The 26104-nt window shown below is 42.5% G+C and overlaps 1 protein-coding gene across 2 annotated transcripts in view; it reads right to left on the bottom strand.

The window, feature by feature from the left end:
- Positions 1–285: 285 nt before the first annotated feature.
- Positions 286–26104, bottom strand: part of LOC117455631 (ras and Rab interactor 2-like) — a 79385-nt gene continuing 53566 nt past the window's right edge. The window contains exons 3-13 of one of the 2 annotated variants that reach the window (XM_034095205.2): positions 23261–23355; positions 22538–22736; positions 22338–22452; positions 20189–20261; positions 18917–19008; positions 12160–13548; positions 6862–6944; positions 5893–6118; positions 5626–5757; positions 3233–3396; positions 286–2101 (exon numbers count right to left, since the gene is read on the bottom strand). In XM_034095205.2, coding sequence (XP_033951096.1) covers positions 1781–2101; positions 3233–3396; positions 5626–5757; positions 5893–6118; positions 6862–6944; positions 12160–13548; positions 18917–19008; positions 20189–20261; positions 22338–22452; positions 22538–22736; positions 23261–23355 — 2889 coding nt within the window. In that variant the 3' untranslated portion in view covers positions 286–1780. Of the gene's footprint in view, positions 2102–3192; positions 3397–5625; positions 5758–5892; positions 6119–6861; positions 6945–12159; positions 13549–18916; positions 19009–20188; positions 20262–22337; positions 22453–22537; positions 22737–23260; positions 23356–26104 lie in introns of both variants that reach the window. The other variant, XM_034095225.2, reaches the window with a different exon arrangement.

Below are 26104 nucleotides of genomic sequence, written 5' to 3'. Positions count from 1 at the left end.
CGGCTACATACACGGGTCTGGGGAAGAGATCTTCAGAATTGGTTTGGCAACCGCTGTGACACCTCATGGCTGCAGCACACGTCTTGTCAATTCTGCGGCCGTAACTTCCAATCAATTCCTCAGACGTTAGTCCTACATCATTATCATATATCAATAATATACCTCTGTGTCAGATTATTGACCAATCAGGGTGATGTAACGTTAGCTTTATCTTAGCATGGGCCCCTGGCTATATGTCTAAAGTTAGTTAGTCGCCAATAGAAAGAAGAAACAAACACAACGACAAAGAGTTCATTTGACTTTATACATCAAACCACAACAACTCCACAGAATATCCCCCTGCCCTCCTGTATTAGGGTCTGTCATATGACATTTTAAACTGTGTATTACTGTATGTGTGTGTAGATTGAAACGTGTGGGACTAGCTGTGTGTGTCCAGTAAAACCCTGCTGTTCCTGTGCTGTCAGGGTCATATGACATCTTCCCTCAAAAAGAATGTAGCACCATCTGCTGATACAAAAAAAGAAATCAATGTTGGAGTCAGCAAGTAGCTTCGTTCAGAGACAATGGTATATATTCAGTTTGAGTGATAGAAACAGTGTTGTTGGAAATGGACTCTTGAGGAATAACTGGCATAGATCTTAGTCCACTATGTACATTCATATGAAATCAGAATACAAATCTTTAGTGATTAAATATGACACATTTGAATATAAAAATATTTCTACACAGAATACAAGCTACAATTGACCAGCAATTGCAGAGAATAAACATAACTTTAAAATAGTTAATTTTACTTATTAAATCAACTTAAGCAAGATTTTTCGTCTCTCTGACAGATCACCGACAGCTGTCAGCAGCACGCAGTATTCCTTTTGAAGGCACCTGGGAAAACAGCAGTGTAAGCAAACGTTAGTCACCTGACCTTTACTTTAAGGGTGGCACACATGTCCAACAATCTTAAGAACTCTCCAGCTCCGTGTCATTCTTTACATACAAAAACATCCTGCAAACTAGCTTCGATACACATTGTGATAACTTCCGCTCAGCGTACCCCCTTCCCGACTTACACTAGTCCTCACATAAAATCTAACATTTCATATCTGCATCAATAAGGTAAAATGTAATGGTAAATGGATTGCCTTTAAATAGCACTTATCCAGACTGTTTGACCCCTCAAAATGCATTAAATATGCAAGTCAGCACTCACCCATTCACAAACATTCATACAGAGGCATACAAGGTCACTCACACACCATTGGCCATGTAATCGAGAGCAATTTAAATTCAAAGGGGACATATTATGCTAATTTTAAGGTTCATATGTATATGTAGTGTCTCTACTGGGACATGTCTCCGTGCTGTAATGTTCAAAAAGCTCTTTATTTTTCTCATCCTGCCTGTGCTGCAGCACCTCTTTTCACCCTCTGTCTGAAACCAGAGCCCAGTCTGCTCTGATTGGTTAGCTGGCTGGCTCTGTTGTGATTGGTCAACTGCTTAGAGATATTAGAGATTAGGGGGGGGGGGGGGGAGAGTGTGTGGGAGAGAAACTCCCTCTGGAGGGAACCCAGGGATTTCCCCGTAGTGTGTTATACCGGTTTGTGACTAAAGGCTAAAAGTGCAAACCTAAATAAGCATAATAGTTTCTTGCCCAAGATCACTTCCACACGATGACTGCGACATACAGCTTGGTTTCCATTCAGACGTCCTCAAGTCTAACTACAAAACAGTCCTCTCTAAGCACCACCAGAATACTATAGTTCAGGATCATTATCCTGCTCTATTCAACTTGTATACAGTTTCCATTGTCCATGACGGCCGGGATAAAGAGGTTAAGGTTCGGTATCCTCCGGTAGACAAAGTGGAAGGTGTGTGCACAGGGCCGGCCGTGGAGCTCTGCTTTGATTCGCTGAGGGTGTGTGTCCGGGGCGAGCTGCTGGCGGGTGCCCTCAATGACCAGGAACAGTGCGTAGGCGTTAGGGTCCGGGATCTTGAACTTGTAGGCGCAGAGCGAGCAGACCTCCTCGGTGGTGGTGTACGGCTGGACCCTCAGGGTTTTGGCCGTGCAGCCTACTTCCTGTAGGGCCACACGCAGATAGTTCTACAGAGAGAACAACAGGCATGTGTTAAAGGAAGACTCACGCACAATATGATCTGTGAGAAATTGAATTCTTATAAAAAACTAATTGTGGCTCTACTATTCAAAACAGACTAACCAAAATCATATTAAGAAATACACATTTAGAAATAAAACAATGGAGAAAGGTCTCGATGCTTAGAAGTTGATTGGGTGGTGCAGGAATGAGTCCTAAAAGCTGGAAATGAGTCATCATTGGACCCCTTCCGGTTTCTTTCTTCTCTCTGATTTCATCAGTTAATATTCTACTGGAAGTATTTCTCTGAAGTTCTATGTGTCATAAAAACAGCGGACTACTAAACCTCATCACGCTGAACATTAGCCGCCTTTAGCTTAGAAGTGGTAATGCATGTGATACATTGTGATTTTCTCAAAAGCTAGTTTTTTCGTCTGGTGCATTAATATGTGGAGATTACCCGCTGAACAAAATGTGATAGGTGTGTGGGCTGTCTTTCATTTTGACATGCAGAAAAATGTTATAATAAACATAGATACTGTATGTTAAATGGATATATCCGCCTTCTTTCCTTTATCTTTCCATTCCCACAACAATATACATAAATAAATGGCATATTTTGGAAATAGTTCGAATGGTGATTAATCATGATTAATTAATTTTTAAGCTGTGATTAATCTGATTAAAAATTGTAATCGTTTGACAGCCCTAATATATATATATGTATAATTTAACCTATCAACGAAACATAGTGAGTACTTCATATACAGATGATTATTTGATATATTTTCTTTTAGCAGACAAACATTTCTAGGAAAAACATAACAAGAAATGAGTGATGACTCAAGCGCTGGCAGAAGAACACCATGCAGTTATGGCCATAGAAAGAAAGCAGATGCAGTTGATAATTGTTCCACTAGAGGGTGCTCTCTACCAAAGATAAATGAATGGATCCAGATCAACATGCAGTGAGGTTAGTAGAATCTGTAGATATGATCCGTTCCACTGTCCAGGAGCGGAACACAGCTCCTTTCATGCACCTTCCCAATGCCGAGAGTGAGCTTTGGACTGATTTGGAATTGGTACTACTTAGACTCACTGCCTGGATGTTCATGGAGGGTTCAGGTCAGGCGGGATACCTGAAAGTCGTCCACAGTGGGCGCTGAGCGGGGGGTGGTGCGCCGCCTGTGCCAATGGTGCAGCGTGTTCCTGGCCTCGGAGCTCAGCACCCGGGCGGCCTGCTCCTCCTGGAAGTTCTTGATGAGGGCCATGGCTCCGTACGCACTGGTCAGGTAGTAGCCCCCTGGAGGAGGGAGGAGGGAGGAGGGGGAGGTGTACCAGTTTACATTTGATGAGAAAAGTCTTTGGTTTATATACTTTTTGATGTAAATGATAAATGATTGTTTCAAAATCTCATAATTTTGTTCCGACAGCTGTGAGACTTCTTACTATTGGGGTGTAAACTTCCCGTGAACTCAGTTTTACTACTTAGTTGACAATGTCCGAAACATACTTCCCCTTAAAGCACTCGCATAGAAGCGAACAGAGAACAAGTCTTTTTCTCGCTCAGCCCTCCCAGGTGGAGCCTGACGTCACTCATTCACAAATGTAAATAGTATATTACAATAATACTTTAACTAAACATTTATCTGTTAGATATTCTCATCGAATATAAAAAAAACTATAAATGGCTCCAACAAACATGTAAATAATATTATAATATTACCAATATGGACGACATTTAAAAATAAAATATATATATATATTGTCTGCTCCTATTTTATTTCATTATCTTTATTTAATTTGCATTTGTATTAGTTTTCTTGTTTTTGGGCTTTCTTGCCATTTATACAGGCAGTGGATAAAAGTCATAATACACGTGAATACAAATAAATACCATGTTTGTATACCTATGTCAAAATGATCCATGTCTACTATTACATGTATGTCTGCCCTCCTCAATCCAAAACCTAAATGAGGGGCGTTATGGGGATGCAGGAAAAGAAACAATGCAGATCTAGTTATTTAGAAATGAAACCAAACACTAGGTAGAATCTCGTAAAATGTATCAAGAAATGGACACTTCCTCCTTTTAAATAAGAGATGAATCGGTGCAGGATCAGTCATCTTTCACATTTTTAACTGAGGCTCTAGGATACACATACATTTAAGCCATTCTACAATGAGCTTAAATATTTCCCTCTGGGAGGGGTCAGTCTCTTTCATCCTCTGAACCGGCTCCAGCCCATTCAAATCAAACAGCCTGTGGAATGTCCTACCAAAGTCAAAAGGACTATGTTTGTCAAGCTCTCACACAACACCTTCCCCACATCAGCTGAGACCACTCTGGTGAAATACCTGTGTTGGAATGCTAAACAATAATAATTGAGGAACAACTCCAAATTCCTTCATCTTCCACAGGAAAACTCGTGTTTTAATTCCGGCAGAATGTGATATAATACTTAAAAGTGGTGCTGACCATGCTACTCCAGTCACAGGGGCATTCCGTAAAGCTTCAGGTACATGTTGAGCTACTTATTCATTGTTCAGAGTCGATCACAACAAGAACCTACTACTGTGACAGCATTGTGAATAGTTCATATACCTGACCCTTGATCTATTTATGATCTATTTCCATCCATTCGTCTGGAGCTGTGAGGACACAGCTAAGTGTTTCCTCCTCGAAAGAACTTCCTCTGTTCGGGTTATACAACATTACCCTCACACCATGCTGTCATTTGCACGACCTCATGGAGGAAATATTCAACAAACATCTCCTGGAAATCCTACTACGATTGTATGCTACTTATGAAAGGTGTATGTTCAGCTTACGGACAGCTCAGTGGAGCTGGCGGCCAATATGCGGTCTCGGCTGCCTAGTAAGCTGGTTCCATTACCGAGCCGGCCGAACAGCTCCTTTCAGTCTCTATGCTAAGCTAAGCTAAGCTAAGCTAAACTAAGCTAAGCTGAGCTAAGCTAAAGCTAAATGCACCCAGCTCCATACGTTGTGCATAGTTAGAAGAGGTGTAAAAGCCACATTATGTGATATTGTTCTCATTATTTAAGATCTACGGTATATAACAAGCACTTGTGTGTTTGTAAAAATGTTAGGTTGTGGTTTTCAGGGCAGCTATAGCTACAAACAATACACTAAACTAGCGAATAGGACATGCTAAAAAGAGATAAAGCCTTTATCTCATAGCCTATTATAATGTTTACATTCAATGTACAGGTTAAACAAACAAGATTCTGCATGGTATTTGGTGAGCTTTAGAGATTGTGGTAGTCTTGTTTCTCAACTTTATCATCAGTAAGGCTAGCTGTTTCCCATGGCCTCTAGTCTCTATGATAATGTAAGCTAAGCTTAAGATGCCCAGCTCCATACTTAATGCATAGTTAAAAGAGGTGTGAAGGCCTCTTCATTATGTGACTTCTGGTCTAAAATTAGCTGACATTGTTTTCATGGTACATTATGAGTGATATACCAAGCAGTTCTATCGATGAGTGATGTGAAGTGGGCTTCTGCACCTACCCTCTCCTTGAAGCAGAGATGGGTCCAGCAGCTCCATCATGTACTGGATCTCTGTGTCAAGCTGAGGCATGTCACACTGAGCCACCACATACGTCAGCATGGGCAGGAAGTCATCGGCACCATACATCCTCCCTGGAAGGAAGCAGACGGAGAGCAGTGAGGGAGAAGGGGGGGTAGGGGTCAGTCATACAAAGATCATCGCTGTAAATCTTAGGCTTTCTGTCGAATGAAGAATACAAAATAAAAATCTATATATCTTCACCGTACCTGAGTTATCCTGCATTATGGTGTAGATGAGTTTGCACACACGCAGCAGCAATGACACCTTTTTCTCAGGGGAGTACATCTTCCTCATGTTTAGGAACTTGTGGCGGATCTTCTCAATAGCCAAGGGGTCAGGAGGCACAGCTCCATCCACCCCTAACTCCTGGGGCCTCTTGGCCTTAGCCAGGGCCAGGTTCTCCTTTAGCTGCTGCAAAGCTCCACTTTTCACCTGGAAATAATTGAGTGTTAAAAGTGTGGTTAATTTACCCAGCTAACCAAGCCAGATCGCTAATAAGGTTCCTATGTAATGTCTCAGAACTCCTCTTTTGGGATATCTTTTTCTTTTGAATTCAAAAATGGTTTGAAGGTAAGGATGAGTCTATGTTCACCCACAAAGAGACAGTTCTTTCCTGGTGCCGGAAGCACCAACAAAATAAAATGTGAAAACATTCAAACTCCATAGCAAAGTCCTTTTGAAGAAATCATGACCTAGTTACACACGATGATACTCAAACCGTATGTGACTATTTCGTGCAGGATACATTTTCTTATTGCTGAACTACACCTGCCAACAGTATCACTGCAGAGACAGACGCGTGCCTAACTGCTGACTCATGACTAATGAGGCGTGTGCTGCCCTATTGGCGGATGTAGTTGGGTTTGTACATGAAACTGCTCCCAATCTGTAGATTATCTCCAGTAACCGGGTCATGATTTCTGGATCAAGGAATGTTTTGGTTTGAAGTGTATTTTTTGAAACTTTGACAGCCAGTTACATTATATTAGAGAGAAGGCAGACGTCTATGCAACTGATATCTCCAACACTCAGCAACTCACATCAAACAATCTAGATTTATACATAGCACAACAAGTAAAAGGAACAATATGTATTTTTCATTTTGACATGAATCGTCCCTTTAAAAAATAAGATTTTGAGATGTTATTGTGAAATTAAATGATTCCGTCTTTTACCTGGAAGTCATGTAAAGCCACCTCGATCACACTCTTCAGAGGCTTCAGGACACACTTGTGCATGGCCTTCTCTAGCACCTGGTCTGTAGAAGATACAAAGTCAACCATTGTTGAAGATAACAAGACACATCAACCACAAAAAGGTGAAATGGCTCTGCCAGATGCTAGAAGTGTTGTAAACTCTACCATTACTGCCTATAAAGAAGGTCAAAGCACTCTGATTTAATCCAGAAACGTTACAAACAAATAAACATTCAACATGTTCTGCATAGCCAGCTAAGGCCACACCAAACAGGCGCTTTCACACCGCAGTCCTTTTCCCACAAAGGTTCATGAGAAGTTAGTTCATGAGAACTCTTTAGTTCTCATGAACTAAGTACAGATCGCGTTCACACAGGAATAAATCCCTGGGGTTGAATTAGGCAAATGAAGCCGCTGACGTCACTTCTTCTTCTTCTTCTGCTTTGGGTTTACTGGCAGGCCGCAAACGAAGTCCCCGGCCGGAAGTCCCCGGAGTTGGGGACTGGCTTCAGTAGACGACTGAAGCCTTCCGAGTAAATCGCCAGAACGCCGACACCTCCTCATCTCCACCGCCCCCATGTTTTCTTTTGTGTTGCCATAAGTTAGTCTCTCTGCGTTTGTGTGCTGGGCTAATGCTAATGCTAATAATGCTAATGCGAGGATAATAAAATGGCGGCTTCACAAAACTTTTAGGGAGTTTTACGGGGCGTGGTTTGCAATCCGCCCAGCCAATCAGACATAGGAACCTTTTTCTCCCACGAAAGTACCTGCTCTCTAGAGCCGCGTTCACACCGCAGTACTTTCCCCACTTTAGTTCCGAAATGTCGCGTTCACACCAAAAGGTACTTTCGTGGGAGAAAAAGGTTCCTATGTCTGATTGGCTGGGCGGATTGCAAACCACGCCCCGTAAAACTCCCAAAAATGTTGTGAAGCCGCCATTTTATTATCTTTGCATTAGCATTAGCCCCGCGCACAAATGCAGAGAGACTAACTTATGGCAACACAAAAGAAAACATGGGAGCGGTGGAGATGAGGAGGTGTCGGCGTTCTGGTGATTTACTCAGAAGGCTTCAGGAGCAACTCCGGGGACTTTGGGCGGCAGTATACGCCGTGAAGTGGTTTGCGGTCTGCCAGTAAACCCAAAGCAGAAGAAGAAGTGACGTCAGCGGCTTCATTTGCGTAATCCTCCCCCAGGACTTATTCCGGTGTGAACGCGATCTGTACTTCAGGAGAACTAAAGAGTTCTCATGAACCTTTGTGGGAAAAGTACTGCGGTGTGAAAGCACCTTAGCAGGGACGGAAAAGGGGGTAAAACGGTTCTCATTAACTAATTTTAGTGAACGCAACATTTCGGAACTATATCGGAACTAAAGTGGGAAAAGTACTGCGGTGTGAAAGCGCCTATAATAAACAATTATATTAAATTCATAGGACCTAATCCTGATCCCAAACAATACACTGTGGGGATTAACTGGGGTCAATTTCAAACTCTCCCAAATCCCAAACATGTATTTTATAATCCAATACATAAAACATTTGAAAAACAGATTTGTCAGGCCAATTATTTAATCTTTCTCAATCCTGGCCTCAGGCAGGTATTCCTGCTGAAGACATACATCCTTTGAAAGTCATACATACATATAGTTTAAATTGTTAAAAAACAGTTTTTTACTAAACATTGCTTGAACAGGAGTAAACCAAGCAACCATGCATGCAGATGTTTAACTAAAGTCACTCATAATGTTCTGTATTTCTTCTGCATCCGTTTCTTTAAATGGTAATACAGACATTCACTTTCACTGACGGACGCTCCCTCATTAGGTTTACATTACTAAATTAATTGTCATTAAAAAACTGAACGCACCTTAATACACTTTTGTTATGTATATGTAGTATCATATGTATATAGATTTCCCTTTCTTTGGTAGATTTGGCATTCTTTAGATACTATATTGATATAAAACGTTTCTACTGTTGATATCATATATTACTGTTTATGTTTTCTTTAATTTGTATTTTATTATATTTATTTTATTTTTAACTCATGTGTAATACTTTTTGTGATTAACTTTCTGCTGCTGTAACAAAACAATTTCCCAATTTGGGATAAATAAAGTATATCTAATGTAATCTAATTAGTAAGGAGAACTACTTTTGTACGTTTTAAAACATAATGATAGAATGAAGCAAAACAAATGTAAATACTTCAGAACTCCTGGTTTTCAACAGCTCTCAGTAACAAAGGAAATAAACGACTAGTCTCAAAGTGTGGCACGTCAGGTTCCACCTCATACATTACACATTTGCTATTTACCGTACAGCTGAGCAACCTGAAGGTTTAGTACACTCTCTTGTTTGAAGATTGTCTGACCTTGACATTCATTGAGCTAGCGTGCTGCAAAGAAGCTACAATGGCTCCATCTGTACCTCGGACCTACATCCATAGGCTTCAAACCATTCTCTGCCTACCTCAGCTATGTACGGCTTGTTTGCATTTACACAATTGCTTCCTTGAGTTCACTGGCAGCCTCCAGGCAGTGTTTATGCAATGAGTTCCTCAGAGCCAAGTGCACGCTTTGTAACCGCGTAAACAAGCCAGCATGCACACACAAGAATTATGTTCTTGTGGAGAAATGTCTGAATCCATGGTGAGTCAGAGAGGGGAATGTGCTGCAGTACAGAACAAGCCTCCACACCGTGTCCGGGAGAGAAGTGAAGGGGGTCGCCTGAGGTGAGGGTCTGGCTCTGCACAGCACCCCCCAGACCAATATATCTGAAGTCAAGAACAAGGGGAGCCCTGGGCTGGGTTCATCACGCAGATCATGTGTGTACACAGGAAGGAACTGAGGCTAGTGAGGACACACTGCTGGACACACTGTAGTAGGTAGCAACACACACACACACACACACACACACACACACACACACACACACACACACACACACACACACACACACACACACACACACACACACACACACCACACACACACACACACACACACACACACACACACACACACACACACACACACCCTGATACCCTCCAGAAAGGCTCATATCCTTTGTATATTGAGCAATGTTTGCCATTGAGCTTTATCTAGCCTGTCCAAAGGCTTCCCTCCACTGGGATGCACTCTGGGAGAGTCTGTGATAAACATTCACAAATACCAGCAAGCACATACGCTAAAAACCTAAGAAACACCCCTAAAGTTGTGTAGACAAAAGCATAACAAAAGCCCTACATTAGGGCGTGTTGAAAGTTGTAGACCCACCCTTTGTAAAAATAAACAATCATTTACCTGACCTGGCAACATGACATGTTAAGCATTATCGTCGCTACAAATACTTCAAGGTTGGGATTTGAGTACCCCTTATACTAAGAACACAAACATTTATTTCCTAAGAGGTCACAAATTGAGCCATAACGTAATCACTCTTTCTGTAAGCACTCTGGGAGCATGGACTTCAGCTCCACTGCACTTCTCCTTTTTGAAAGCAATATGATGAGGGATTGTAGCATGCCGTCAGGCCTGCTCGCGCTGTGGGTCTCACTTTGGCTTTCCAGGGAAACATGAATAGCTTTGATTGTGAAACAACTGTAAGCATTGTTATTTTAATAGTATTTTTAAAAATTTTTTTTATTTAAAACAATGTATATAAATATAACAAAAGATAAATAATAATAATAAATATATATATATATATAGTACACAAATAATATAAATATAATATAAATAATTATCGAAATAAATATATATATAATAATTAAATATATATATTATATGTACATTTTACATAAATAATATAATGTAAATAATCAATATAAAAAGTGATGCCATTATATTGTCTCTAAAATGGCTTGAATTCAAGCTCAGCTAAAACTAATAAACTTTATTTTTTAAATCCTTTGACAATGTTTCTTTATTCACCTCTGGAAAGAGGACGTGTGTGAGCATGAGGCTGTATGTGCATATCCGTGCTCTGTTAGCACAACTAGAATGGATCGCTTCTCTGTCTCCGAACAAGGCTTTGCTGTTATTGTTTACAATGAACAAGGGACGTGTGATGAGTGCAAAGACATACTTACATATTCATGCTGGAGTCTACAGTCATAGGATTTGAATGAAATGTCGCTCTGATCTGCTTTTGCCTGAATATTTTTATTTCTACAGTCAATATGACCTCAGTAGAGCATGTAAACAATTTGGCTACGACTTGGTAGTGTTTGGATGTGGCTTGTTAAAGTTGTTTGACACAATAGCCAATAAGGGAGCTGAGTTTCATTTATTCGCTCAATGTTGTCTAAACACAAACAGCCATACATTAAACGTGCCTCCATAGACAGAAAGTACACATCTTTCTTAACAAGATCAAATATAGGTTTATACTGAGCCTGCCTCTCAAAAGAGCCTCAACAGCAATGTGAGCTGATGCCCACCATCATGAGCCAAGAATAACTCTTTGGGGCAGAGCACACTGGAATTTCTGTAACTCAACACCAGTAATGGGGCAGTCTGATATGGAAAACTTCTACTAGTATGTTCGATACTAGTAGATACAACCAATCAGGTCATTTTCAAATCCTTCTCTGAAGCAACACCAAGGAGTTGTTGCCACTTAAGTTGTACTAGACAGAAAACTTGAAGGGAAGTGAGTGCTGCCAGAAATGAGCAGTTGTTTCATAAATGCACAAATCCACTTTGCAACCAGTTACTCCAATAAGTACTGTATATTGAACTCTATGGTTTAGAACAGGGGTGTCAAACTCAAGGCCCGGGGGCCAAATCCGGCCCGCGACTTCATTTCATGTGGCCCCACAAGAGCTTGCAAAAAATATGATATGTTTATTATGTGGTTACATGCTACCTTACAGAAGCACGTTGCCAATAAACTACATGTCCCACAATGCATCTCAGAATTTGACTTTTCTTTTCTTTCAAAATGTCACTTAATTTTTTTTATTTTGACTTTTCTTTTTAAATCATTTTGTGACATTCTCACTGAAGAGACTTGCAATTATTTGCCCTAGACTTCTGCTTTCAGACGTAGTTAACTATGAAGTTATTACCCTATCCGATAATAATCCAATGCAGAGGCAATAATGTAATATAATACATTATTTTATATATATTAAATATTCATATATGCATTTTTATATAGTCTTAAAGTTACAACCGGCCCCTTGAGTGCAACCATAATGCTGATGTGGCCCGCAATGAAATTGAGTTTGACCCCCCTGGTATAGAAGATAGTCCATCTTTTTGGTTGACTTACCGATCTGGTCCTCAGGTATGAGGGACTCTAGAGGGGGGTCCAGTTCGGAGCTCTGGCGCAGGTAAGCCTTCATTTGCGTCATAAACTGCCTGAGAGTCTGCAGAAAATCCGTCCCTGAGGTGTGACAGCCTCGGTTCTCCTGGACAAAGCTGATGTAGTCCTGGACCAGGGAGCCAAAATACGAGCTTTTGTCCCGGGACATCTCTGCGATCCTCTTCACCGCCCGTCTCTCCGGGGTCATGAGGGAGCTCAGCATGCCGCTCACCTTGCGGAAACGTCCCTTCAGCGCCCTGGGCAGGATGAAGGACCCCCCGCCCAGACTCACACCAACCCTTCGCCTTCGCGCTTTGAAGGACGGACGGTGGCGCATTTCTAGGTCCGTCTCCAAACTGACCCCGTAGTCCTCGTCATCTTCGTCCACATCATCGTCGTCGTCGCTGCTGTCCTCCACCGTGTCTTGGTGACTCAGGTGTCGGGACGGGCTCGGGCCCAGGGAGAATCCTGGAGGATGTGAGTATTCCAGTGAGTCAGAGGAGGAAGTGGACATGCTCATGTCACTGAGCCGCTGGCGTCCCCGCTCCTTAGGAGTGGACGGACTCCCGGCGTTACCCTCCAGCAGAGCATCAGCTGCTGTAGGCTGGCAGGGTGGAAGCTTGGCACGAGACAGAGCTTTGGCGATGGTCTCATCATCCAGGGCGATGTGGCAGCGGTGAGATTCCAGATCGGGCTTCTTAGGCCTTGGAGGGGGGGGGTTTGACGGCACAGGGATCGGTGGACTGGCAGTCTTGGAGGGGCTGCCCTGTTTGCCCCCCATCGATGGCCGAGCCGGCGCTTGGCGCTTTGTGGAAGTCGGTTGTTGCCTTGGAGACACAGTGACAGCCACTGGCATGCTCTTGGGTCTGGTGGTAGCTGCTGGAGGTCCCGGAGGTGGGGGGGCAGGGCGTCGGCGAGGCATGGAGCGGGGGGGAGGAGGGCGGGGGGGAGGTGTCCGGGATTTGCCGTTCAGTTTGACCTTGTCCGCGTGCTGCTCGATACCTGGGCTGCTGCTCAGCTTCAAGGACTTCCCCTCATTCTCTACGTCTTCATCGGACCTGACGGCATGTGTCGGCGGATCGTCCTCACAGCGGGGGGGGCGGCGATGCGTCTGGAGGAACAGGGGGGTGACGAAGCACAGGGGGCCGCTGGAGTGTCTTCTCTCCAGACGAAAGGAGGGTGGAGAGGCGCAGGAGCGTAGGGTAGGGGGGGCACTGTCGCAGTGGGCCCCGGTGTGTCTCTGCTGAGACTCCTCCCCCTCCCTGTTGCTCCGCTGGGGGCTGAGGGTCCGGCTCAGAGGGCGGCAGGCACGGGGGAAGGTGCGGTGTTGACTGCACAGGGCAGAGTCCCAGAAGCCTGTAACACAAACACACACACACACACACACACACACACACACACACACACACACACACACACACACACACACACCACACACACACACACACACACACACACACACACACACACACACACACACACACACACACACACACACACACACACACACACACATTCAGAGGCAAACATTAACTAACTTTAAGCTACACACATACCTCTCCTCAATTCAAGGTTCAGAGGAAGGGTATGTCCTTTGAGTCCAAGACAAGAAGAAAGAAGAACAAAGACAGCAACTATCTCTCACCCAGCAGTTCAAAAGTTTCCTACAAGACTTTCCAAGTGTTCTCTTTGCCTGTCTTTAGCGGCGTCTATCGTCTCTCTGGTGTCCGCAGCGCTGTGAGTTCAGTATCCTGGCTGCGACTCACTGGGTGCCGGCACACACCCAGAGAGGGAGTCGCCCATTCTAAAGACAGAGTGGGAGGGCACAACCACGGCACGCAGTTCCAGTTCCTCCACTCCTTCCTGCTCTGTTCTCCTCTCTCTACATTCGACATGCTGCTTTCCTGTTGCTCTGGACACGTTTCTGATGAACAGAGCACGACTGCTGTCACAAACCCTTATCTCTGCCTTTCTTCTTCTTCTATATTCAGTGCAAGTTCAGGCCTTTACTCCCATGTTGATGTTCCATCGAATCATTCCATTGTTTTCAGCTGTTTAGCCGAGACTGTTGTCACGCCAACACACTGAGCTTTAAAAGCCACTGGAAGGCTCTTTTAAGTCCTGACATGTGTGTTCACAACACAATCTGAAAGAAAACATGCTGCTTCAACGCATGCTGCAGATAAGCCCAGTGATGACTGCTCCCGCGGGTTCAAAATGGAGACGTTACTCTCGGGCAATAAAGGAGCCGGGTCCGACAGATCCAGATGTCTTCTAACACCCCCTCGCCTGGAGACTGAAATGTGCCCGTGGTATTCCTGCTGCTGCGTGTGAGCACGGACCACCTGACTCTGGGTCTGTAGGGTCCGGGAGGCCAACTGTAAATAGCACATGTAATACTGACTGACCTTAATAAAGTGTACTTTACAAAGAGGAGCTTTGTTCTATCAAATATATGAAATGTATAATATTTAATTGAAAAAGGACAACACATGATTAGATAAAAGCCAATGTTCAAATGCATAAAGGCAGGGTAGCAAAATAATATGCTGTATCATAATTCAGCTTTCATTCACTAGTTCCAATCACTTGCCTTGTATTGCTTTGTTGTTACTGTCAGTAAAACATCTTGCAGATTTGTCCAAGTAAAAGCAGGAACAGGGGCAACTGTGCACTTTGACTGGATCTCATGTAAAACATCTCTGCAGCAGGAAGTCTCTAGATGATTCCATGGTGGCTTATTAGCTATCAAAGAGGACTGCTCATGTTCAGGTTCACATTGGTACTCTGTGACTCCACTGTGACAGCCAGAAACTCCCTCTGGAGGGAACTCTGGGATTTGAGTCATTGCAGACCATTGACATGCACAGAAAGCTAAGGGAGCAGATCATAAAAGTCCCTGCTAAAGCGTGATATCAAATGCACTATATTAACAGGGTATATGAATTGTGACTTGAATATCGGCTATAAATAGGTTCATTATAATATTCCACTCCATGCCCTCTGAAAAGGCAAATCAGTTGCAAAGCAAATGTTATATACGAAGGTCTTCGTACTAACATGTGTTTGTGTTTCCCATGTGCTCAGATTTACAACACATAATAAAAGCGCTTTTCTGTCTTTAAATAGAAGCTGTGGAGAAGGGGAGTTTCCCTAAGAGGCTCTCAAGCTGTCTTTCCCTCTCGACTTCCAGCGTAAGAGCACCAGCTACCGTTCCCAGAGATGCCAGTGTGCACAAACAACAAGCCATTTTCTTCAGTAGCTTTACAACTGTTTACTGCTTTAACATTTGTCTACACTTCATACGCCTTGTGTGTTGTCATACTTGTCTGAATGTGGTGTGATGTGTGTGTGGACCGGCCACTCCCTTCCCCCCCACACTAAGCACTAAACTATGCTGTAGGCTCCTGCTGTAGGAAGCTGACTCACATGCAGTGGCTGAGCTGAGAATAACTTGACAGATGAAGCGTCTGAAGGAGGAGTCTGATCTGAATGATCAGCAAAGAACAATAAATCAAACCAACCACTTGGTGTGTTATCTTTGTTTGCTTTCTTACTTGACTTGACTGTGTGCATGTAATACAAGGTGGAGCCCTATCAGGCAAGAGGCACCACTAGATTGAGCATAATGTAGTATATTAAAAACAGGTCATTTAATAATGGGGTTTTCCTGTTTGCTTTAGCCACAACATTGAGTCAAAGACATGCATATTGAATATCAAATTAATAGATTAATTTCGACAATTTGTGTGTTCAGACTGTTCATCTAAAAATGTTCTTATCATAAATGATGGTAAAAGAAAAAATGGACAATATTTTCATCATGATGGATTTCCTTTCTCAGACAGACGCTAAGGGTGTGTTCACACCTAATAGTCCGCTCTCTGGTGCGCACCAGACCACAGTTTGTTACATTGTTTCATTTTTCAGAAGGTTCGGTTTGCATTCACACGGGCAAAACTCAAACGGACTATAAACTTTAAACACAAGTCATGTGCTCGGAAATGCTGTTCAACCATTGGTCAGACATTAAGGGGGTACAAACGCAAATCCCGGCAATTTCTAGCGGACCCTCCGCCATGGAGCATCGGCACTTTCGGCAGGTTATTCTCATGCTGCTGTTAGTCTGGAGATCAACAACAGACATATGATTATATAATCAGACAACGTCCGTTAAAAAACATTATTACATGGCTTTGTTGACTGTATACAGTTTGGCTGAAACGAACTGACAAGACAAGAGCGACAAGAAAACAGCGGAGAAGTAACGGGCAGAAACCCTCCTTTTTACGCAGCGGTCCAGACATAGGTCAGACATATTCAGTTGCCAGTTACTTTGGCATTAGGGCAGGGATATCTAGATACTTCCCAAGGTTTGACATAATGAATTGTGCTACTTTTAAAGCAAGCAACGATCAAATCTGTAATCATGAAGCTCCTCAAAAACGCTATCGAAGCAGTTCCTGCCGTTGCTACGTTAGTTCAAACAGTAACAACGGACTATTTTTCTTAGCGGATGCATGTAAATGTAAATACATACAACTATTTTTTAAATCAATAAAATAATTTTCTAAATCCACAAAAGCATTTCAATTAATATTGGGAGTCATCACGTTACTTTGTTGAGAATGTGGCCATGTAATAAGCGGGATAATGTGCAGCAGCGCGGTCTTTATGGGGAAAAGAACACCTTCGTGCCGATCTAGATCCCTCCGCTTCGCGTCGGGCTCCTGATCAGCCTTTTCCTGCTTATCCATGAGAGACATTCTGCAGTCTGCAGAGGAGGGGCGTTTCACCGACGACAGGTGTTCTTACTTTTATGTAGCTGACGGAGAATTTTTACTTTACACGTCACTGTTCAACACTTCATTCTGCTTTACTCTTTAACTAAACAACCGCGGGTGTCTTGAAAGACTATTTCGCTAAAGATTTTTGAAGATATCCGCGTTCTTGTGACACGTAAATACTGCGCTTCCTATGTTTTGGTGCGGACTGCGTTCACACCAGCAATGAATCGCTCCAGAGTTCGCAAGCAAGCGCTCCGAGACCACCTATTTTAGCGGACCAGAGTCCGGTTGTTTAGTTCACTTCAGAGGTCTCGGACTGCGTTCACACCGACCCAAATGAACCGCACCAAGCGGCTAAACGCACCAGGGTTCGATTCAACCGGACTATACAAGGCAGGTGTGAACGCACCCTAAGACCCCACGGGAACGTATGCGTTTTCAAAAAAGTCTTCCATTCACACGCATTCGGCTCAATTAACGTATCCGTTCACACGAGACCGCTGTAAACGCTGTAGTACATATGCCGGGCCTGTAAGTGGCGCTGCTGCCGCCACAAAATACACCGAGAGCAGCGAAGAAGACCCAGGAGCATGGTTGCCATGGTTGCCCTTCTGTTTATTCTCCGCGGTGGACAGCGTGTGCTCCTGCTGTAAATCTCCCCGGTAGTCCACCAGCAGATGACAAACACCCACCTCTCCGTCTCTTCCGAGGGACGAGGGGACCGTGCGGCAGAGTTTCAGTTAAACATTGTTTTTCGCCGGTCAACATGTCCGTTAAAGTTTAAATATTCCATACACAATTTGAAAAGTGCCGGTCAGAGGTCTTCCTTGTTATTTATTGAGCTTTAAAACAAATTGATAACGAGTCGACTCTATATAATAATATAAGAATAATAAAGTGAGTTTTCCTCCCCCTCTTCTGACAGCCCAGCAGCTGATCTCTGAGCAGGAGAGGTGGGGAGAGGGAGACGGGGGGAGAGTGGTGCTCAAATGCTCAAATCCACTATGCAACCAGTTACTCCAATAAGTACTGTATATTGAACTCTATGGTTTAGAACAGGGGTGTCAAACTCAAGGCCCGGGGGCCAAATCCGGCCCGCGACTTCATTACATGTGGCCCCACAAGAGCTTGCAAAAAATATCATATGTTTATTATGCGGTTACATGCTACCTTACAGAAGCACGTTGCCAATAAACTACATGTCCCACAATGCATCTCAGAATTTGACTTTTTTTTTTTTTAAATGTAACTTTTCTTTCAAAATGTCACTTAATTCTTTTTATTTTGACTTTTCTTTTTAAATCATTTTGTGACATTCTCACTGAAGAGACTTGCAATTATTTGCCCTAGACCTCTGCTTTCAGACGTAGTTAATTATGAAGTTATTACCCTATCCGATAATAATCCAATGCAGAGGCAATAATGTAATATAAATTAAATACATTATTTTATATATATTAAATATTCATATATGCATTTTTATATAGTCTTAAAGTTACAACCGGCCCTTTGATTGCAACCATAATGCTGATGTGGCCCGCAATGAAATTGAGTTTGACCCCCCTGGTATAGGGCGTACACACAGAGCCGTTTGCCCCCCAGAGCCTTCCCTTTGCAGATCTATCCACCTTGGGACCCGTTATCGTTTGCGGGGTCCTTTTCTATCGTTTTGTTACGGCCTCGTGTAAACGAAAGGGCTATACGCAAGAGAAATGCGGATACAACCCGTATCGTCCTCGTGTAAACGGGTCTAATTCCCTGCAGTATTCTACAGATGGGTTACTAATGAAAGAAATGGTGAGAAATATATCTAAAATGTGTTGCATACTTCAATAAAATAGGTGATTCATTATAAAAAACTTGCAACAGCAGCGGTATAGTCATTTAAGATGTGCGTTACTGCAGAACTTCAAACAAGACATGAATAAAGAGCGTACCTGCTCCCAGCTGAGCCGCCTCCTCCAGCTCCTTCTGAGTCTTGGCCGATGCAATGGCCTCTGGGAGTTTGAGTGTGAAAGGCAGGACATCCCTAAGTGAAGATGAACAGGCAATAATGTTATAGAAAATAAACATTCAATCAAATCAAATCAACGTTTATTTATGTCGTCTTATTCCCCAGGCAATAAGACAGTTAGGCACCTGAACTAAGAACATCCATAACATCCATCTGTTTGCAACTTACACATTATGGATCACTTGTACAGACTCTGCACTACTTCTATTCTATTGTATTGTATGTACTTGCACTATTCTATCTGTGTTATTGTGTTGCTCTGTGGGAGGAGCCTGGGACCTCAGATGTTCATCGACATAACTACTGTAGCTGCAGTATGTACGCATGACAATACAAGCCTTGAACCTAGTCTAATATCACAAAACACGTTTGTCTACAGAAACAAACAACAACATTGTAAACAATAAAATGACAGTAAAATAATGAAAAGATTGAGTGTAAAATACCAATAGAAAGAACATGAATTAAGATACAAAAAAAGACAATACAAATGCAATCAGACAATACAATCAAATACCACCAAATGTAGGAAGCAGGGGACGAGCATAGGGAATAATCTGAAAGCAGCTCTCACTAAAGCCTTTGTTAAAAAGGAAGGATACAATAACACAAAGGATCTAAACATTAGTAGAGAGTTATGAAATGTTGTTATTGTAACTGTTTAATGGTCAGTGGCATTGTCCTCGTTTGACAGCAGTAACCCAAACTAAAGTGATGACGCCACGACTGGCACACAGAGAAGTGAAAACACTACCTTTCATTTGACTTTCACAGCCACAGAATAAAGCTTAGACTTGAGCATGGAAGTCTAAATGTAGCTATACAAAATGAAATTAGACTAACGTTGTATATTCACGAGAAATAAAAATCACACATTTACATGAAAGAAACTTGAATATTCTCTGAGAATAAAGTCATAAATTAACAAGTTAAAAAACCAAATGGACTCACAGATGGTGAGAATTATGCCTGCAGTTGATGAATAAATATATTGTAATTGAAGGGCTGATTTTGGAATAAGGAAATAAAGCACAGACTGCTGTGAACCAGATATTAGCATTAGCAATCCCCTTGCTTTGTACTTCTTCTTTTTTTTACAAAAATGTTGGTGATATACCTCCATACTTGAATCACCCTCCTATCACAGACAAATAAACGGAGAGATAGAGAAAAGAACAATTCTCTGGTGTGTTACCTGCTGATACAGTAGAAAGCCACGAGGCGAAACAGATCCGCAAAGCTGATCCCAGATTCCTCAAGAGAAAAGGCTGTAGGAAACAAAATATGCACACTTATATTTAATAGAAAGACATTGTTGATTATGTGGCATTTACTTTTTCACATTTAATATTCAGCCACTGTTTCAAGAAAGTATGAGAAATAAAAATGACTACAGAATTGTATTTCCCAAAGAAGCATTTTGTGCACAAGAAAAACTTAGCAAAGCAGTCGGTCAGACTAAACTGGAGAGCAACTGACCCACATCTGACACAGGCCAAAGACACACCCCCCCCGCTCCCATGTGTGCCGTCATTTCAGCAGGAAACATCCACAGCTGGTGTGTGGTCACACTCTGTCACAGCTCCAGGACTAATCCCAAGTACTGCTGCAATGTGCTCAATGTTGGTCTAAATGTTGTCGAAGCACAGGTACTACAATCTTTGTTTGTGTGCAATGAGATCACTAATGTTAGACACTATCACACACACACACACACACACACACACACACACACACACACACACACACACACACACACACACACACACACACACACACACACACACACACACACACACACACACACACACACACACACACACACACACACACACACACACAACACACACACAAGAACACACAATCAGTCCAAACTGGCTTCACTCTGGTCATGTGGTTTTATTTCTTATTAACGTACAGGAAATGACATCATTAACTCTCAAACCTCGAGTACAGTATGCCGGCAGAGGTGTCTGTAGTCGAGTGAGACATAATCAGCGGACCAAAGGAAATTGAAAGACCACAGTTAAGGACCTGAGTCCAACAGATCAAACATGGACCTGGGCTGCAGTCGGATAGTTTAAAAATCAGCTCCTAAGTTCTAACCCTATCTCCTATTCCTTGACCTCTGAGTGAAAGGTCACGGGGTTAAGGGATAGTGGATAGGAGAATTTAAAAGGACTTAGGAGAAGAGACTGCGGTACTTTAGAGAATCCGAATGCACTTTCTCTATCCGACGTGTTTATGATGCGCCAGCGGACGTCCTGAATGTGCGTCTGCTGCTGTGGGGAAACTATGGAAACCACAGTTTTCTATACAGCGGACTACAACATGGATGTTTAATAAGAACGAGGGACTACTGTGAACTCATCTAGAGACTCTGCACCGTGCTCTGATGCTGCTGCTTTGCTTTATGAACGTGGACAACAGAGAAACATATTCTTCAGGACCAAAGCTGGAATTGAAATAAAAAAGGAAAGTGAAACTTATGCTCGTCCCCCTCTCCCTCCGGTCCACATTAATACAAATGATCCCAATACGTATGATTGTATGAACTAAAGATCTTAAAATCAATACAGATGTATTTATTATAAACGTTAGTCCTTAACATCTATCACTGTGTATATCACCATTCAAACATCTTTTAAAAGTTGAACAAACCCCACACAGCTCAGTAAAGACTGTGAGATGTTGACTTTATTTGATCATTTCAGTGAAAACTAACGTTCATATTTCTCTCTTTGATTATAATACTGATGAACGTTCAAAACAAAGCACTTTGGCAACTTACCACCTATGTTTTAAAATGCTTAATAAGCACCGTAACTTTCATGATATAATTTCTCCGTCATAATCGGTTGTTTCCGTGAACGGCCGACTGTTGAGTGACGGCAAATGCTGCGGCTGCAAGGCATTGTGGGGCAGCATGTTCTCCTCTCCTTTCGGTAAGGGAGGTCCAGTGGTTCCTAAGCTAAAGGAGGTTATAAAGGAAGTTTGAAACCTCCTTTCCTTTCATCTAGAGAATTGGAACGGCACTTATCATGGCTGCCACTGAGGGACTTCCGGGTCATCTCACTCCGTCAGGAAGGTTCCTAAGCTAAACGGACTATTGGAACGCAGCCCAGCTCTCCTCAACCCTAAATTATAATATTATCCCTTTTAATAAAACCTGTTTCTCCTCTCCTGCAGAACATCTAGAGCAGATTCCTTTACACCAGCTTGGCCAATAGTACAATATACTTTCTTTATCTTTTCCTCCTTGTTTTTTTAATATAAGGATTACTTATGTTTGTCTTAAATACTGTGAAGAATGATAATAAGAAAGGTATACACTGGTCGCTTACTGTACTGGCTCTCTCTGACAGGGAGGTGGCTGATGGGAGTTCCGCTCTGATCCTCCTTCAGACGCACAGACAGAATCTTCCTCTGTAAAGCTGCCGACTTCCTCACCAGGAACACCTGAACCATGAAGGGTTGGGGTTAGGACATCATGAAATATAGTACAATCTTAAAAGATGTGTCTGTGAGCATGGTGGCCCCTCACCCCCGGGGGCTGTGTGAGCAGAATGCGAGTGGCCTCCTCCTCAGTGACGGCCAGCAGCAGCCACACCGGGTGGGTCTGAGTCAGTCGCTCCAACACGCTCATCCTCCTGCGCAGCGAGTCGTACCCAGAATCCCTTTCACCCCCCAGACCGGCACAGCTGGGGGACTGCAGGTAGACACCGCACACTTCAGCCTCCAGCCTAGCAGAGAGAAGAAGAAGAAGAAGAAGAAGAAGAAGAAGAAGAAGAAGAAGAAGAAGAAGAAGAAGAAGAAGAAGAAGAAGAAGAAGAAGAAGAAGAGAAAATGAAACACTTTTGCCATCTGCTGGTGAAAGTGAGTACCTATGTGTCAGAGGCTTTTATAAATACTGTCCAAAGACAATTCATTATTATTATTATTATTATTATTAATTATCCCCGTTTAAAAAAGATGCAGCAGTAATTTGATTATATATATTTTTTAAATGTAACTGTAAGGAAACACAGTTACACTTTCCTGTATCTTGATTGCGTAATCCCATTACATGTAATCCGTTCATCCCAAAGCCTGGTTATTACCATACATTCTTAGAAAGAGAAAACATGTTTTGTGAGGTCCCAGTGACCTTGACCTTTGACCATCATACATGTAATCAGTTCATGCGGATCCCATGCCTGAGTGTGACGGACGGATCACAACTTCCGGCCGCTGTCAGTTCGATAAAAGATAAGTCAAACATTCTTACCCCTGTAAATCCATGGGCTCTTTGTCAAACGTCAGAGGGGTCTGCACCATCTCTCGCTTCAGCTCCCCGATCTCAGACGCAAACGTGTCAATCAGCTGGAGGGAGACAGAATGAGAGGCTTGACTGGTGAGGAAACATAAGAAGGAGAAGAGGAGGGGGAACAGCTGTAAACGAAACTGACAGCAATGCGAAACGATAAACTAGGAAGCAAGGAACAGCGAGTGGGGGACGGAGGGCTGGTAACCGGTCTCCCTGCGCGTGGACCTGCTTTACTACAGGCAGGAAACATGGAAACAAAGCATTGTCAAAAATGACCCACATCAACTTCCACTGGGAAGCGGGAGATTCAGTCTGGGAAGGAAGGCTGCAAAGATCGAACCTCCTGTATCATTCATGACGGGCTATTTTCAGGCTGACAGGGACAAGGAGAGTCTTATAAATACATGTTATAGAACTCATTATTCAACTGTGTGAACAGCTGAAAGGAAATCTACTGACCGTGTAGGATTGTGTCGTCATTTTTAGACCAATACTATTTAAGGATTATAATACTGCTGACACAGATATTACATTTGTTTTACATGATCCACACAAAGGATATCAAAACACTCCTGTGGTCGGATGTAGAAAATAAGGAGACGATGAACATGAAGTATAGTTAGTCAGTTAGTTAGCTTTGGATACAAGTATGCCGAATTAGCTATTAGACTTTTCACTTGGTCTTGTGTCCTCCTTAAATGTATATAAAACTATCACTTTGATACTGAAAAAAACTTTAAAGCATGACTTGATGTTCAGGTGTATATCAGTATGTAGTGTCTCTACTTTAAAGAGTCCTCTCCTGCTGATGTTCAGGTGTATATCAGTATGTGTAGTGTCTCTACTTTAAAGAGTCCTCTCCTGCTGATGTTCAGGTAGTGTCTCTACTTTAAAGAGTCCTCTCCTGCTGATGTTCAGGTGTATATCAGTATGTAGTGTCTCTACTTTAAAGAGTCCTCTCCTGCTGATGTTCAGGTGTATATCAGTATGTAGTGTCTCTACTTTAAAGAGTCCTCTACTGCTGATGTTCAGGTGTATATCAGTATGTAGTGTCTCTACTTTAAAGAGTCCTCTCCTGCTGATGTTCAGGTGTATATCAGTATGTAGTGTCTCTACTTTAAAGAGTCCTCTCCTGCTGATGTTCAGGTGTATATCAGTATGTAGTGTCTCTACTTTAAAGAGTCCTCTCCTGCTGATGTTCAGGTGTATATCAGTATGTAGTGTCTCTACTTTAAAGAGTCCTCTCCTGCTGATGTTCAGGTGTATATCAGTATGTAGTGTCTCTACTTTAAAGAGTCCTCTCCTGCTGATGTTCAGGTGTATATCAGTATGTAGTGTCTCTACTTTAAAGAGTCCTCTCCTGCTGATGTTCAGGTGTATATCAGTATGTAGTGTCTCTACTTTAAAGAGTCCTCTCCTGCTGATGTTCAGGTGTATATCAGTATGTAGTGTCTCTACTTTAAAGAGTCCTCTCCTGCTGATGTTCAGGTGTATATCAGTATGTAGTGTCTCTACTTTAAAGAGTCCTCTCCTGCTGATGTTCAGGTGTATATCAGTATGTAGTGTCTCTACTTTAAAGAGTCCTCTCCTGCTGATGTTCAGGTGTATATCAGTATGTAGTGTCTCTACTTTAAAGAGTCCTCTCCTGCTGATGTTCAGGTGTATATCAGTATGTAGTGTCTCTACTTTAAAGAGTCCTCTCCTGCTGATGTTCAGGTGTATATCAGTATGTAGTGTCTCTACTTTAAAGAGTCCTCTCCTGCTGATGTTCAGGTGTATATCAGTATGTAGTGTCTCTACTTTAAAGAGTCCTCTCCTGCTGATGTTCAGGTGTATATCAGTATGTAGTGTCTCTACTTTAAAGAGTCCTCTCCTGCTGATGTTCAGGTGTATATCAGTATGTAGTGTCTCTACTTTAAAGAGTCCTCTCCTGCTGATGTTCAGGTGTATATCAGTATGTAGTGTCTCTACTTTAAAGAGTCCTCTCCTGCTGATGTTCAGGTGTATATCAGTATGTAGTGTCTCTACTTTAAAGAGTCCTCTCCTGCTGATGTTCAGGTGTATATCAGTATGTAGTGTCTCTACTTTAAAGAGTCCTCTCCTGCTGATGTTCAGGTGTATATCAGTATGTAGTGTCTCTACTTTAAAGAGTCCTCTCCTGCTGATGTTCAGGTGTATATCAGTATGTAGTGTCTCTACTTTAAAGAGTCCTCTCCTGCTGATGTTCAGGTGTATATCAGTATGTAGTGTCTCTACTTTAAAGAGTCCTCTCCTGCTGATGTTCAGGTGTATATCAGTATGTAGTGTCTCTACTTTAAAGAGTCCTCTCCTGCTGATGTTCAGGTGTATATCAGTATGTAGTGTCTCTACTTTAAAGAGTCCTCTCCTGCTGATGTTCAGGTGTATATCAGTATGTAGTGTCTCTACTTTAAAGAGTCCTCTCCTGCTGATGTTCAGGTGTATATCAGTATGTAGTGTCTCTACTTTAAAGAGTCCTCTCCTGCTGATGTTCAGGTGTATATCAGTATGTAGTGTCTCTACTTTAAAGAGTCCTCTCCTGCTGATGTTCAGGTGTATATCAGTATGTAGTGTCTCTACTTTAAAGAGTCCTCTCCTGCTGATGTTCAGGTGTATATCAGTATGTAGTGTCTCTACTTTAAAGAGTCCTCTCCTGCTGATGTTCAGGTGTATATCAGTATGTAGTGTCTCTACTTTAAAGAGTCCTCTCCTGCTGATGTTCAGGTGTATATCAGTATGTAGTGTCTCTACTTTAAAGAGTCCTCTCCTGCTGATGTTCAGGTGTAT

This window comes from Pseudochaenichthys georgianus, chromosome 1, assembly GCF_902827115.2.
Source record: "Pseudochaenichthys georgianus chromosome 1, fPseGeo1.2, whole genome shotgun sequence".
NCBI classification, from domain to species: Eukaryota; Metazoa; Chordata; class Actinopteri; order Perciformes; family Channichthyidae; genus Pseudochaenichthys; species Pseudochaenichthys georgianus.
This window is presented reverse-complemented; position numbering and strand designations above follow the sequence as displayed.